This window comes from Marmota flaviventris, chromosome 2 (assembly GCF_047511675.1).
Source record: "Marmota flaviventris isolate mMarFla1 chromosome 2, mMarFla1.hap1, whole genome shotgun sequence".
Taxonomy (NCBI): Eukaryota; Metazoa; Chordata; class Mammalia; order Rodentia; family Sciuridae; genus Marmota; species Marmota flaviventris.
In genome coordinates this window covers 162,351,877-162,366,662 of record NC_092499.1, presented here as the reverse complement: position 1 = coordinate 162,366,662, position 14,786 = coordinate 162,351,877, and the positions used below count along the sequence as shown (strand labels likewise).

The following is a 14,786-nucleotide window of genomic DNA, read 5'->3' as shown; positions in this document are numbered from 1 at the left end:
CTAAACGGTTCAATGATCTTAAAGTTCTAGTATTGAAAGCAAGATTTCCTTAGGATATTTCTTAATTTCCAGGTTAGAAATGAATTGTCTTTATTTTGATAAAAATCACCTGTTGCAAATACTTTTCTTCTCAAGGGGAAAATATATTTGTCCTTGAATAGTTTACAAAGTAAATTAAATATTTATGGAAATAGGTTGCATTTGAGAGAAAACAGAAAAATGTTACATCTAGGATGTTTATAAATCAAAGAATTAGAAAACTTTATATTCACTTAATAAAGGTTTTCTCAGAATCACAAAATTGCCAACTAAAATACTTGAATTAAAAAGATTCGTAAACTGTTAAGCCCCATCCAAGCAGTATTAGTACTTTTTTTTTTTAAATATTCAACATCTGAATTTTCTCTTGAGAAGTGGTCATAAAAGACCCCACCACCATTCCCGCACCACTCATTTATCCACAAGGTCATCTTGAGAAATGAATGACCACGTAACTTAGCTCCTTCAGCTTACCTTCATCATATCTGCAGATGTGTTGCTGGCATGACCAATAGCATGATGCAAATCCTGAAGACGTCTTTGGACCTCTTCTTCAATGTAAGCATTGATCCTGAAAGTCATGGAGTCAAGACAAATATAAATGCTTCTAACCACACAAGGTTGCTATATCTTTCTTTCCTAAGCCCCAAACAATAGGGAGCTTTCTCATTCTAGCTGCCAAACAAAAAATCAATTTGAGACCTCACACAGTTTTTTCTTTCCAGGAAATCTAGAGCCATATGTTCACTGTTTATTTTTTTTCCACCAAATGAGAAAGAACTGGACAAATAACAGAGCATTGAGTCTGGAAAGGAGACTAAGCGACCCCATCCAAGTCTACTGATTTCCTTAGCGGAAACCTGCTGCAGGATGGGGGAAAAAAATCACAGTCCCTCACTTTAGGGACTCATCTGTTCCTAAGGCAGAACAGTGGGTTTCCTCACCCAGAACAGACTGACACAGATGATAATTATTTCTCAAGCACAAGGTCACTTATAAGGATTACAAAAAACAAACAAAACAAAAAACAAACAAAAAAAGAGGTCATAAGATCATTACTTGTTTATTATTCAGCATCTATGTGTAAGACAGCAATGCTTGACATTCTTGCATTATTTCTGGTCAGTCTTATCTCTCCAGATGGGTTATCTGGAGCTGTCCAGTAAGGTACCTTAAAGGTTTCACCTCCCCAAAACCGCCAAACAGGGCCAAGACAGAGAAGAAGCCACAAACGGTTGACCTTTGAAGAAGTTGTCAAGTCCTATCTGGTGTCCCATAGAATGTAAGTGAAGTTGTATTATTACTTAATACAACCATTAGCCTTAACCATCCTAGTGGATGCCAGCTCGATCTCTGGTCTGCATTTAAGTCATTCAATACAGAAGCACCAGAGAGAGTAGGAAATTTCAGCCACACCAAAGGTCTTTCCAATTGCTCCGTTATAGGCTCATCTTCTCCAATGCTACAGACACTGATTAGAAGGAATTTTTTAAAAAAATTAGCTGGTTTTGGCTGGACATAGTGGTGTACACCTATAATCCCAGTGCCTTGGGAGGCTAAGGCAGGAGGTCACATGTTCAAGGTTAACCTCAGAGACTTTGTGAGACTTTGTTTCAAAATTAAAAAAAAAATTAAATGATTTCCATATTTACATCTTGGAACATATGCCAAATAAATTTACCTGATTTGTGTTTCTAAACATATGCATAATCCTGTCAATATTTCTGTACTACCGCTCAACAGAGAAATAATTTTCTGAAATGCTGGACAAGAAGATTAATATTTTAGATAGAATGGCCTAAATAAAGTACAATATTACCTTTCAGTATTGAAAACAAAATCATGTGCAACTGAACATGACCCAAGGGTATTCACAAATTATCTCCCCTGACCGTCAATAAAATTTGAAACTAGCCCCATGAGGCAGATGGGGGACAGACCTAGACATAAGGAGCTACAGAGGCTCATGTAATTCTGACTACATTTTGATATCCAAATACTTATTTCCTAATCCAGGCCTCAGAACTGCCCAGTTTGAAGTGTCCCCATGATACAGATGGGGAGAAGGAAAATGATCGCTGCTTTCTTTAAGGCAAAGAATGATTAAGTTGATTTATCTGGGAGCTCCACACCACAGAGCAATTCACAATGCCACCTACATTGAAAATCATTTTATTACAGTAACATCAGATATATATATATTTATTATATTCATGGTCATTCTGAATATACTAGTACAGTTTTTATAATAAACTCCATCTAAGTATAATCAATACTTATATAAAGTAATGGCCAGCACAAGGTTCTTCTCAGTGTAATTCAATGAATTCTGTTTTTGTGCTTTTCATCATGGCCTTGCATCACTCTGGTTCTGGATGATCTGGTTTCCCTGCACCTTTCAATTCCACCTTCTCACACAAACCATCTGCATCAAGATACCTTGGATTTGGCTGACTTGGTTCTCAGGTGCTGATTTAAGTTCAAATGACACTCCATCCCTGTCCCCATCATCAGGCATCAGCTGATAAAGACAGAGAACTTCTCAGGCATAGGTATTACTGTAGCCTTTGATAGATCCCTCTACATGCAAAATGGCCAATGCTGGTATGTGCATCACTAAATCAAATAAAATCAAATCACTGCATCAGTTTAATATTGAGTACCTGGCATCCATCAGGGGAGCCAGGTGAGATTTTTCAGCACTGGGTAGCAAGCTGAAAGAAGCAGCCTTCCTCTCCAGGGTCCCATGGTCACCTCTTTGAACACTGTCTCCCTCACAAATCTTCTGCTTTAGTTGCTGGATTTCATGTTCTAACCTACAAAGATGGGAATCACATGAATTTGTTCATTAACAGAATTTCTGGAACACATTCCCTTTGCAAAGCATTGTTTTAAAAAACCCAGGGTATTCAGACAAAAACTCTACATGCAAAGAGCTTTACTTTCTAGTAAAGGTGCTGCACACTTATAAGACAAGGTATGAGGTAAAAATAAGTCATAAGAAAGATCGAAGACAAGTGCTGCCACAGGGATTCAAAAGTTGAAGAATCTGACCAAATAAGAGTAAAGATAACTTGTACTACCTTCCAAGCACATCCTTGGAAATAGCTGTGAAGAATTCTGATTCCTTAATTCCTGCTTCAATAAGAGCTGGTTGTGGAGTACATAAGAAATTCTGTTGAATACTTCTCTTGACAAAGAAATTTATGCTTCAAAGAGCTTTCAGAAATCACCAATTTAGGAGGAAATTCATGGTCAGGCAGTTCTAAGTTGACTTAAAAACGACAGGGATAATATGGGCATCTGGAGTGATGGTGGAAGATGTTCCAGGTGCATACAAAGCAACACAAATGAAGGAGCTATGCCATGAAAACCAACCACTTTTGTGAGGGCAGAAGAAGAGGGGAGATAAAGAAGAGAAGACAAATCTAGGAAAGCAGATTGAGTTCTGTGACAAATTAAAATAACTATGAATCTTGGTTATTTTAATAACAACCAAAAAATTATCTCCAGTGAAAAGTGATACTTCTAATATGAGGTCAACTATGTTTACAGCCATCCTCCCACTGATCTGGCCATGCTTGAATCCAGGGCCATCAGGCTAGACTAGGGCCAAGCTGGCCAATAAATCTGGCCCCAGGGAACATAAGACCCAGTCACTACATGAAGGTGGGCAAGTTATTTCAATCTAGATCTCAATTTCTTTATGAACCAAATAGGAGTCAATTAATCTTTCATTTCATTCAGCTCCAAAAATAAAATGCTGACACACCAAGGTGCCACCAGCCCTCTGAATCTAAATTTCAGTAGATAAGAGGGCAAGAAAGCTAAGAGATGACTGGGAAATAGATCCATTATCATTTTGCATGACACAAGTCCTATGTGACACAAGTCCTCAGTGGCTACATAAGCAAAGCAGGTTCAATTTCCCCATCTGTTAACTGGAAATGATGGTACTCTCTTCCACGAAAGAGTAAACGACAATGCACATATGGCATTAAAACACAGTCTGTGTTAACACAGGATCATTCTTTCTGGCTGGCATCATGAGTTATATTTATCATTATGAAAGGACTCTGATAAAAATATGTGATTAAATATGGGTACTGACAGTTTTCTTCTGTTGTCCCTGCTATGGTGGCAAGAGGGTTTTTCTAGTGGGGCTGCATGATACATGTTATTGTGGCTCTCAGACTTAGCAGGTAGTAGAAAAGAAGACAGTGAAATAAATTAAACCTTGTTCATAAAGTACTGAGAAGCCAATGGGAAAGCCAAGCTCAGTGTTCTGTTGTCCAATCTGATCCCACATAAATTTAATATTTCACACTTGTGGAATTTCACAAGAAGCCAAGTCAAGCTGCACAGCTAATCCTGACTTAGTCATGAGAACCCAGAGAAAATAAACACAATGGAAACACCCACAGCAAGCTCCAGGGACAGTACAGACAAAGCACAGAATCCAGAATTCACTGGCCCAAATCAGATCTTAGCAAAGTCTATTTCACCAAAACTCATGCTCAGGGCCTCCTTTGTGTGGCTTCTGAAGGAATGTTGATACTAGGAAATCCTTCCATAAAAATCACAATCTTACCTCCACTCTTATAGAGAAGTAACACTAAATCGCTGGTTGACAAAGTCAGTAACTTCAAGCTAAAAACTCGTGATGCATTCTTATTGCAAACTGCAGGACACAAATTGAGAGCGTGCCCTCCACTACTTCAAATTTCCTGAGGTAGGAGCTTTGTCCAGCAATTTCATTTACATAGCACACCTGTAATCATTTTCTTAAACCTCTCACCCATTTCTCTGAAATAATAAGCTTTTTTATTGTTATTTTGTTGCTGTTTTGCCTGAAGGGATTACCAGAGAGCTATTATAAATATGATCCACAGTATAAGCCAATCATTTGGATGGAAGTTGTTTTGACCTTTTCAGGAAAGATGATGGGCTACAGTAACATTTTTTAGTAGATCTAACTTTGTCATCAGCAAGTGACCCCATGCCTTTGTCAAATGAAAGCTTAAGTCTTAAGGTAGTAGACTGCTTCAGTTGGAGTCCCTATCAGAAGGTGGCCATGGATGGGAGAGGGCAGGTCCAGGCCCTCTAACCTGGGCTTTGGTTAAGGTCTCAACTGCTCAAAAGGTTTGGAGCTAAAAGAAAATACACAGACCTCTGATCTCAACCAACCCCTTGTATAGGTCAGGACACTGAGGCCCAAAGATGAAGGACATTGCCCAACGTCATCAATGTCACCCAGGCAGGAAAGGGCTGGGCCAGGGTATGATGTCTCCTTATAAACCTCCAAACCAGGTGCCACTGGCCCCTCTGAGAATCTTAGCATCATCTGTACAGAATTCGTGTATCTATTAATTTTAAGAACCTACTGTCTGATAAGCATGGAGACAGGAAACAGGCACAGAAAAATAAATATTCTTTAAAAAATTTCTAGTTTCCTAATTCTATCTTTTACAACACCCAAAACAGTAGTATATCACCAAGAATGCTTGAATATTACACTGTGTTCAAAATCAGCTGGAGAGTTTTGTTTGGTATGGTTGTTTTTTAATATAGAGTCCTTGATGCCTCCTCTCAAATATTTGAATCATGAGAAGTAGGAGAAGTACTGGAATTTAGTTCTCCTCAGGTTGTGGGAATCAGTACATTAGATGTAATGCAGGAATTTTAGGAATGTCACTTTATTGTAACAAGTGCTAGCTCTAGAAGATGTGATGACATTACTGAGGAAGGGCAGGTGTGGGAACAGGGAAGGACATGAGGGAGGAAAGCAAAGAAGAGAGAGAGAAGGAACAAGGGGAGGAAGGGGAAGAAAAGTGGGAAGGAAGGAGGAATGCAGGGAGGAAAAAAAGAGGGTAGAAGAAGGGACAGAGGGGGCAAAGGAAGGGAATGAAAGGGAGAGAAGACAGAAGGGGAGGAAGGAAGGAAAAACAGAGAAAGAGAGGGAGGGGCAGGGAGGGGGAAGTAAAAGGGGAATCATGGCAGAAGTTTTCTTTGAGCAGTTGAGACCTTAACCAAAGCCCAGGAGCAATGGGCAAGGACTTTAATTATGATTTTTTTAACTTTAGGTCTATTGTTCCAAAACAAGGATCCTACGAAATGAAAGAATGTTTAAGAATACTTTTCTCAGGTTTGATAAAAATAAGTATTTGCCTATGTATCAGAGAATATGTTTAATAATGCTAAGTGAAGTTAGCCAATCCTAAAAAAACAAATGCCGAATGTTTTCTCTGATATGAGGTAACTGACTCATAGTGGAGTAGGGACGGGGAGCATGGGGAGGAATAGAGGAATTCTAGACAGGGCAGAAGGGTGGGAGGGAAAGGGAGGGGGCATGGGGTTAGCAATGATGGTGGAATGTGATGGACATCATTATCCAAAGTACATGTATAAAGACCAAATTGGTGTGAATATACTTTGTATACAACCAGAGATATGAAAAATTGTGCTCTATATGTGTAATAACAATTATAATACATTCCACCTGTCATTTATTTTTAAAAAATCAATAAAAAATTTTTTAAAAAAGAAATTATTATATAAAAAAAATCATTTAAAAAAAGACAGAAACTCCATGAGGAATAGAAAATGAGCATGATTTGGTTCCTATTGTAACCCATGTTCTCCCTACTCTACTCTCACCTCTCCTGGTCCTTCTCCAGGACCTCCTGCTGAGCTTCCAGGACATCGGTGCTACTGTTGAGACTAGCAAGCTTCTGCCTCTGCTCTTCTGTCTCCAGGCCCAGGGTAGAGCGCCTCTGCAGAGCAGAGTGCCTTCTCTCCAGTCTGGCCACTGCACGCTCCAGTGCCTCTCTCTGCTGCTTTTCCCGTGATTCTAGAATCTCCTTTTCCTTCTTCCTCACTTTTTCTTCCTGTCGTGCCACATTGGCAGTGAATTCAAAGGTGGCCTGGAGCTGCTGCAGCTGGCTTGCACTGGCTCGGTATTGCGCGAGCTGCTCTTCTTTTTCTTCCATTTCTTTTTCTACTTGATAAAGAGTGTTGTCTAAGCCCAGAGGACCTCTGTCAAGGATTTCAAGCGCTCTCTGCTTTTCTTCCAACAGAGCTGGCAGATGAGTTTGCAGGAGGTACTGTAGCTGGCGTTCTTTATATTGTAGCCTGTACTCTGCTGGCTTTATTTTCTCTAAATCTCCAGCCACATGTGAGACACTTGTGACACTAGCATCATTTTTTGCTAACCACTTAGATTGCTCCTCATTTTCACATTTTAAGCGCTGGAGGGTTTCCTGCTCTGCTAGGACTTCTTTTCTCAGGAGGTCTTTCTGCTGGACCAGGTCTTTCTCCAAGTTAGCTAGTTTGACAAGCTGCCTTTTCTTGAACTCCAAGAAATGTAGGTGAGCTTTTTCCAGATGCTCATCATCTTCCTCCTCCCCTCCTGCCCCAGCTTCCCTGGCCCGCAGGAGGGCTTCCCTGATGTCTTCCAGGTCCCTCTTTTCCTCCTCTGCCCGTTGGACCTCACTGCATCGCAGCAATGGAACCATCTCTTGTTTCTCTCGCAGCTGCTCCTCCAAGTGGGTAACAAGCAGCACCTGCTCCTTCTCCTGCTCCTCCAGTCTCCTTTTCTCCAGTTCCAGCTTGGCGTGCTGTTCATCTTTTTCCCGCTGGAGACGGTCCAGCTCTTGGAATATCTGAATCTTCTCCGCCTGCTCACTGTTGTTGAGTTCTTGGAGTCTCCGGAGCTCCTCTTTGACACGCAGAAAGCTTTCTTCCTCTTGTCTCTTCTTCTGCAGCTCAATTTCCTGCTGCTCTCTCAGCCGTTCCTCCTCAAACTTTTCCTTCTCTGCTAGCAAATCCTTGAGCTTGTTCTCAATGTGGAAGCTGCGGCGTTTGAGGCTCTCCTCCTGCTTGCGGATTTGGCGCTGCACGATTTCTGTCTCTTTGCGCTGGGTCTCCACCTCCTGCTGCATCCTCTCCAGCTCTGCCTTGTCTGACTTCTGCTTTTCCTCCATTTCTTCTATGAGTTTCCTACAATGCAGACATTGACCGATCATTATTTGATCACTATGTTAAATGTTGTTCTAACTTTTCCCTAACTGGAATGTTCTAAAAATGCATACGCAACACAAAGCTAAATTCTCCATTAAAATAAAAGAGGAGAAAGTGTCCTTCTTTCAAATTTTCAACAGCATGTCATCTGTCCAACATATCTGCCTAGTCTCCTGAAGTAGCCTCTGATATAATTTCTTTGTGGAGCTTAGAATCATAATGTGTTATGCATGATATAATTTTAAAAGCCCCCTGAGCTCAAAGAGAAAGAACCATGTCCAATTTAAATTTAAATGTGAATAATTTTATTCAGCCCAATGACTAAAACTTAAGACATTCAGTAACAAGATGACATTAAAATACTCATGCTGTCTTTAACTCTTGGAATTCGAATACCAAAGTAGAGATAATAATTCATTGTTTCAGCTCAAATAACTACTTGCTACATAGTATTTAATCACTAGTTTAGGTAAACAGTAATCATCAAATGGCCCCAAATATTTGCTTATTAATGTATAACACTGAAAATAACTGGAGTCTCCATTAGAATGCTGAAATGCACAATTTTAGGGGTCACATGTGTGTTTTCTCTCAGAATACAAAATCCTCACTGAGTGCTAAATCAGATTTTAGGCATTGGCTTTGGCCTCCAAAGCAATGATACAGAATAAGATTGTGTATACATGGGCCTGATTCTTGTCTCACCAAACATCTTCCCTCTATGTTGCTGGAAACTAAACTGATTCATTTGTAACATTTACAATACAGATTCTAGAAAATAAATGGCTAGTTTGAAGATTCCCTATGGCCTTAGCTTCTACTCCAATATTTATCCACTTCTTCGGTTGTTAAATAGGATGGTTAAAAAAAAAAGGGAGAAAATACAGTTTTATCAACAAAGACTATTTCAGAGCATATAAACAACTTACCAAATCAATCAAATAGCCAGAAACACACATCCCTGGCCACATCCCACAAAAGAAAAGTGAGCAAAACAGGCAAATTATAGATGGGAAAATACATACAGACAAACAATATAAGGAAAAGTGTGTGTAAAGTGGAGAAGTAATAAGAAAATTTTGATCTTGCATTCATTCACTCTTTGATTCTTTTGGCTTTTTAAAAACTCAAGGAAGACTATTGAGAGAAGACATGTTTTTGAGTTAAGCTGAAACAAATATATATTTGGTGTACTAACCTGGTATATTAAATCTGCTTTCTGACTCTACTCCCCCTTTTTTACAAGTATTTGAAGATAAACTGCTTAAAAAACTAAACATGAAGTAAACTCAAACAGTTAAAAAGAAACCACCTACAGCCATTAGATACGTAAACGACAAAGAGCAAGAGGGAGGGCTGAAGCAGACACATAGGAAGTCAGTGCAGGCAGCAAACACAGGAGTAGAACTCAAATCCAACATGCCTTACCTTTTACTTTCTAATTTTTCAAGTTCTTCACGCTGTTGTCGCTCAAATTCAAGTCTAATAACATCAAATAAAAATAAAGTCACTTTTCTGAAAGTACTTTTTTCCCTCTTTATACATTCACATAATACAAAGCATCAGTTTTCCAAGTATTATTTTTAATTACCATGGATTAGCAAGTTTAAAACACATTCTTTGCTCTATGACTATAATTAGAAATTAGATGTACTTTTGGGTGCTTGAACACAGATTAAAGAGAACAGATTTGACTTAAAGAAAAACAAGTGAAGCACCTCTGAATTTTGAAAAGGAAGAATTAAATGTAACTTGTAAATGATAAGCATGTCTACCCAACTAAGTCACTGATGAGTTTGTAAAAATGGAGAATCTCTACCTTAGACAGATGGGTCCTTTTATGGGGAAAAGACTGCCAGGGAGGTAGAGAGAGAGAGAGAGCACAGACATCAATTAAGAAAATTTAGCAGGAGGAAACATAAGGAGAAAAGCAGTAAGTCACTTATAAAGACAAAAGCCATGCACAAATTGAAATGCCTTCTTATAAATATTCCACTTTCCAACAATTTTATAAAGTGAAACACTCCAAAAAGTTCACTGTTCTGTTTTGTGCACTTCTCATGCTAATCATAGTACTCATAATAACCGAGTAACAATAATCATTGTTAACAGCAGTTGTATTTTTATTGTTTCATAGATTGTTACAGTACATACAGGTTCATCAAGATCCTCCTATAATTAATGGTTACATGACAGAGGATTTACTGGAGATTAGGAGCTTGTGACAAAAATTCACACTGTGCTAGAAAAACAAAGTAATGCAGGTTGTTGGGAATTTTAAAACTTACTAAAATATTGAGAGCACAGGTTGGCTTCTCAAATATTAATTATTGTGAGGTTTCACTATTCATATTAAACAGCATGAACTATAATTCTTAAACTTACACATTTTCTTATTATGTAGGTAGCAGAGAAATACAGGTGAAAAACTGAACTATAGAAAAATTCATTATAAATTGTGTTCCTTGGATAACGTGTAAATCCAGATTGGCAACAGAGTTACTTTTATAATGATCAAACATTTCAAACAGATCTCTTTCCAATTTAATTTGGGCTGTTTTTGAATGTAAGATATGTGGTTGCTTTTGTAAGCAGGAGTTATCTATGATGTAGCAGGTGCTGTGCTGGTTTACACATTAAGTCCCTTTGTCTTCCCAGGAAACATTAAGGGAGGAGAATATCGCCATTTTACAGAAGAAGAATCCAAAGCTCAGATATGTTAAAGAACATGTCCAAAATTATAGTGGTAATATGTGGGGAGCCAAGATTTGAACCCATAACACCATGCTTCCAAAACACCCTCTATTGACTCATTTTAAGAGAAGTGTTCTATTTTATGGTATAAAATAAATACACTAGCTAGGCACAGTGGCACAAGCCTGTAATCCCGGCAACTCAGGAGACAGAAGCAAGAGAATCTCAAGTTTGAAGCCTCAACAACTTAGTGAGACATTAAGTAACTTAGTGAGACCCTGTCTGAAAATAAAAAATAAGAAGGGGTAGGTATATAGATCAGGTGTCTGTAAACTGCCCTTGAGTTCAATCTCTAGAACCAAAAACAAATAAAAGAATGAACAAAATATTAAATCCTTCTTTGAAACTTGGTAGAGTTACATTTATCCTAGTGTCACATGATGATAATCTGCAGCTTACTATAAATATTGCCATACAAAAGAAGTCAGTCACATAAATATGAAGCATTTGCCATCCATGGAGCCCAGTCTAAATTTCATTATATTACATAGGTACAAGGCTTCATTAAAATTAAAATATGATCATTCTCTTTTATTTAACAACAAACAGAACCTTGGTCAATATTTTCAGTTTGGTATGTATAGACATATTTACCAAGCAAAAATGTCTTACTGAATAAAATACTTTTAAAACCCAGAGAATTACCCTAATACAATTACCTTTATTCTCAATTTTTATTTTCTGTGAATAATAGCCCATCAGTACACTTTGACAATGTCACATGTAGGTGGCACTAAGCAAATGTTACCTTGAGAGATGAAAATGTGGATGAAAACCTCCCATCTGAGGATTATTTCCAAGATGCAGGTACTGTGATTGACACTCATCATGCACCACCCTCATTTTGTTTTCTCAACCTTGAAAGGTTGATGCATTTATCACCCTTATTTTACAAAGCAGGAAACTGAGGCTTAGCGGATATGATCAGCAGAGTCCAAGTTTGCTAGTAAATCAGTGCTGCAAACCACTACCACTCTTGCTAAGGAGCAGCATGGCCTCAAGTACTCAAGGAGATGATAAAAATCTGAGTTATAATAGCTAACGTGACATTTTAACTGAGCCCCTACTTTGAAGTTTTAGGCAATGTGGAAAGCCAGAGCGTACAGTAGTCTGTAAAAGAGATGCAGCCTCTGGCCTGGTCTGTGACAGCCTGTGTGTCATACGCAGAGAGAAAACTGATCCCAGAATCTAGTGGGACCTAGAGTCAAGGCAAGCTCCCTGCTTCTAGGTATTACCTGTGCCATTCTTTCTCTTTCATGATCTGGGAACTCAAGAAATTCTCAATAAAACCAGATCTTGGTTTGCTGAGGGAGAAGTGGAAAGAAATGAAGCAGAACAAAACAACAGAAGCCAATCAGGAAAGGACACTGAAAGTTATATTAAAGATTTTGAACTTAACCCTAAGGATGGTAGCAGAAAAATATCTCGGAAAAGGGTTGTTGAAGAACACATACACTGGTTGTTTTGTAGAGAACACATGGAAGGGGAGCAATATGTGAATTCATGAGACAAATGAAGAAACTTGTAGTAACTTAATAAATTAGGAGACTTCTATGAAGGCAGGATCCACTATTTATAATAAGGGATATCCAACTGGAATAAAGAAATGAACATATCTTTTGATATGCAGGAGGTCAAGCTGACAAAATTCAGTAACTGGTTGAATTTTGGTAGGGGTGGTGACAAGAAAAAAAGAGTAAAAGATGAGCCTCAGGTTAGTGGCCTGGATTCAGAAAGTGTGGAAAGGAGGAACATAACCACCAAGAGACTGAGCTAAAGGGTCAGCAAGTCTGAATACAAATTCCAGTGGTTGTGAGATCTTGGATGTTTCATTTTCTTAGAAGTTAAAGGAAAGAACAGACCCTACCTAAGAGGGTTGTGGCCAGGATCAAGTGAGAGGACACATGGAAAATATCTGTTGGCACCTGTGCATGTTAGGTGTTCTGTGTCACCATCATGCTACAGTCTACTCTCAATGTTACAGTGAACTAAGGTAGGAAGGAGAACTGGGGAAGGAGGCAGTGTGTGTTAGGGGAGGAGGGAACTGTAGTATGAGCAGTAGTTATGCTAGTACTTAGGGTAGATGAACCCAGGACAGTTGTTAATGCCCATTGAAGCTACCAACCAATTCCCTCCACAGTTAGCACTGCTCTGAGTACTTAAGACTTAATTCCCACAATGACCCTACTCTGCCTTCTGGAAGATAAGTGCAGTTTCACATATGTTCAATTCAACAATTCCTAAGGGTCATCCAAATGGAGATGTCCAGTAGGCAATGGAAGACCAACAAAGACAGCTCCTCAGGCCCTTATTAAGGATGGGGATAAAGACTTTGAATTTGCCAGAGTGGGCTAGCAACTGAAGCCACACGAGGGAGTGAGGTTACCCAGAACACACAGCAGAATGAGAATAAAGAGGCTTAGTGCAATGTCAGAAAGACCACTTATACACACACACATACACACACACACAGTAGTGATGGGCAGAGAAGGCTGGGTCCTCAAATGAGGCTAGAGATAAGCAGTCAGACACACACAGACATCAGGAAAGAGGAGGTCCTTGAGAACACACAGAAGAGGGTACTTCCAAAAAGAAAAGGAATCAGTGGTATTAAATGTTCAGGAATGTCAAGTACAAAAGAACCCAAGGAGCACCCCTTGAACTTAGCAACATGGAGGTCACTGGTAATCTTGAAGCAACCTTTGTCAGGTTTAGGGCAGACTGAAGTGGGCTGAGAAATGAGGTAGAAGAATATGGAGGCTGTGAGTATATATGCGGTAGAGAGTTTTCTCAGTGATTTTGCTTGTAAAAGGGATGTAGTAATTTTAGGAAGATGGATGTTCATTTTAACAGATGAAAGAAACTTGTATCTGTTTGATCCTGGAATAAACAAGCCATAAGGAGGGTGGGGAGGCGGGAGGGGAAGAGTCAGAGAATGGGTGGAAAAAACTGGGAGGAAGCAGAAAATATCTGATGGTCAGAGGTTTCCAAAATAAGAATAATAATGACTATGGGCAAGGGATTTGGAATTACTTTGGTTCAGATAAAATCTTGGCTCATATGTGGGAAAAATCTCTCAACCTTTCTAAACTTGTTTCCTCACCTACAGATGGACTAAGAGGGAGGATCCAAGGAGGAAACACATAAACACTAAGATGTTAAAAAATATTAACTATTAATCCCATAGGATTCACAGTACAGGTAAGAAAGTTACCATGAGAAGGAAAAGGGGGTGTTCTGCCACTGGGACAGGAAGGGAGGGATGCAAGATAAATGTAAAGCAGAAATGGGATTTGAGGGTGTTGTTCTCTTAGGAAGTCTGTATTCTCTGTGCAGTTAGAAACAAGGTCCTAAAAGTGAAGAGACATAGTGGTGGAGTTAGAGGTGTAAGGGTCAAGGACACTATTTATAATAGGTGATAGGGCAGTAGGTAAGGGAACTGATATAAAAAAATGAAGGAAAACAGGGCTGGATGGGCATCAGTCAAGCTTTGAGATATGGGGGGAGAAAGTTCAATGGTCCCAGAAGTGGGACCCAGGAAAGTATAGAACAGAAGGACCATCTGAGCTATTGGGAAGAGGATGGCCCAATTGTTGGCAGAAGAACTTGATTCGATATTAATCAGGAAATATTAAATGAGGACAAGACTTAAAGGAAAGAGTAGGAAATCAAAGACATATCAAGAATAATTACTATCTAAGAAAAATGTTGCAGGATGGGTAATCCATACACAATCATCCAAGATAACAGCAGGACATAGAAAGATAGTGAAAGACTTTGAAGGAAGTATCTGGAAGGGGAGCAGATGACAGGTGTAAGGAGGAGCAAAGAGTGGGACAGGCAGATGCCACACAGATGAGAAATGCTCCACAGGGCAGAGGAAGCAGCTGGGAGCACCTGGGAGGAGGACCTTAGAGTCTCTGGTTGATGAAGTCACTGGCTTTCCTTAAAGATCACTTTCATTTCATAACACT

At 39.2% G+C, this 14,786-nt stretch overlaps 1 protein-coding gene across 2 annotated transcripts in view; it reads right to left on the bottom strand.

Annotated features, from left to right (window-relative positions):
• Kif16b (kinesin family member 16B) overlaps positions 1–14,786 on the bottom strand; it is a 300,714-nt gene that overhangs the window by 106,243 nt on the left and 179,685 nt on the right. For both annotated transcript variants that reach the window (XM_027921573.3, XM_071608712.1), the window contains exons 18-21: positions 9,487–9,540; positions 6,697–8,037; positions 2,703–2,855; positions 514–610 (exon numbers count right to left, since the gene is read on the bottom strand). In XM_027921573.3, the coding sequence (XP_027777374.1) occupies positions 514–610; positions 2,703–2,855; positions 6,697–8,037; positions 9,487–9,540 (1,645 nt within the window). The remainder of the gene's footprint in view (positions 1–513; positions 611–2,702; positions 2,856–6,696; positions 8,038–9,486; positions 9,541–14,786) is intronic.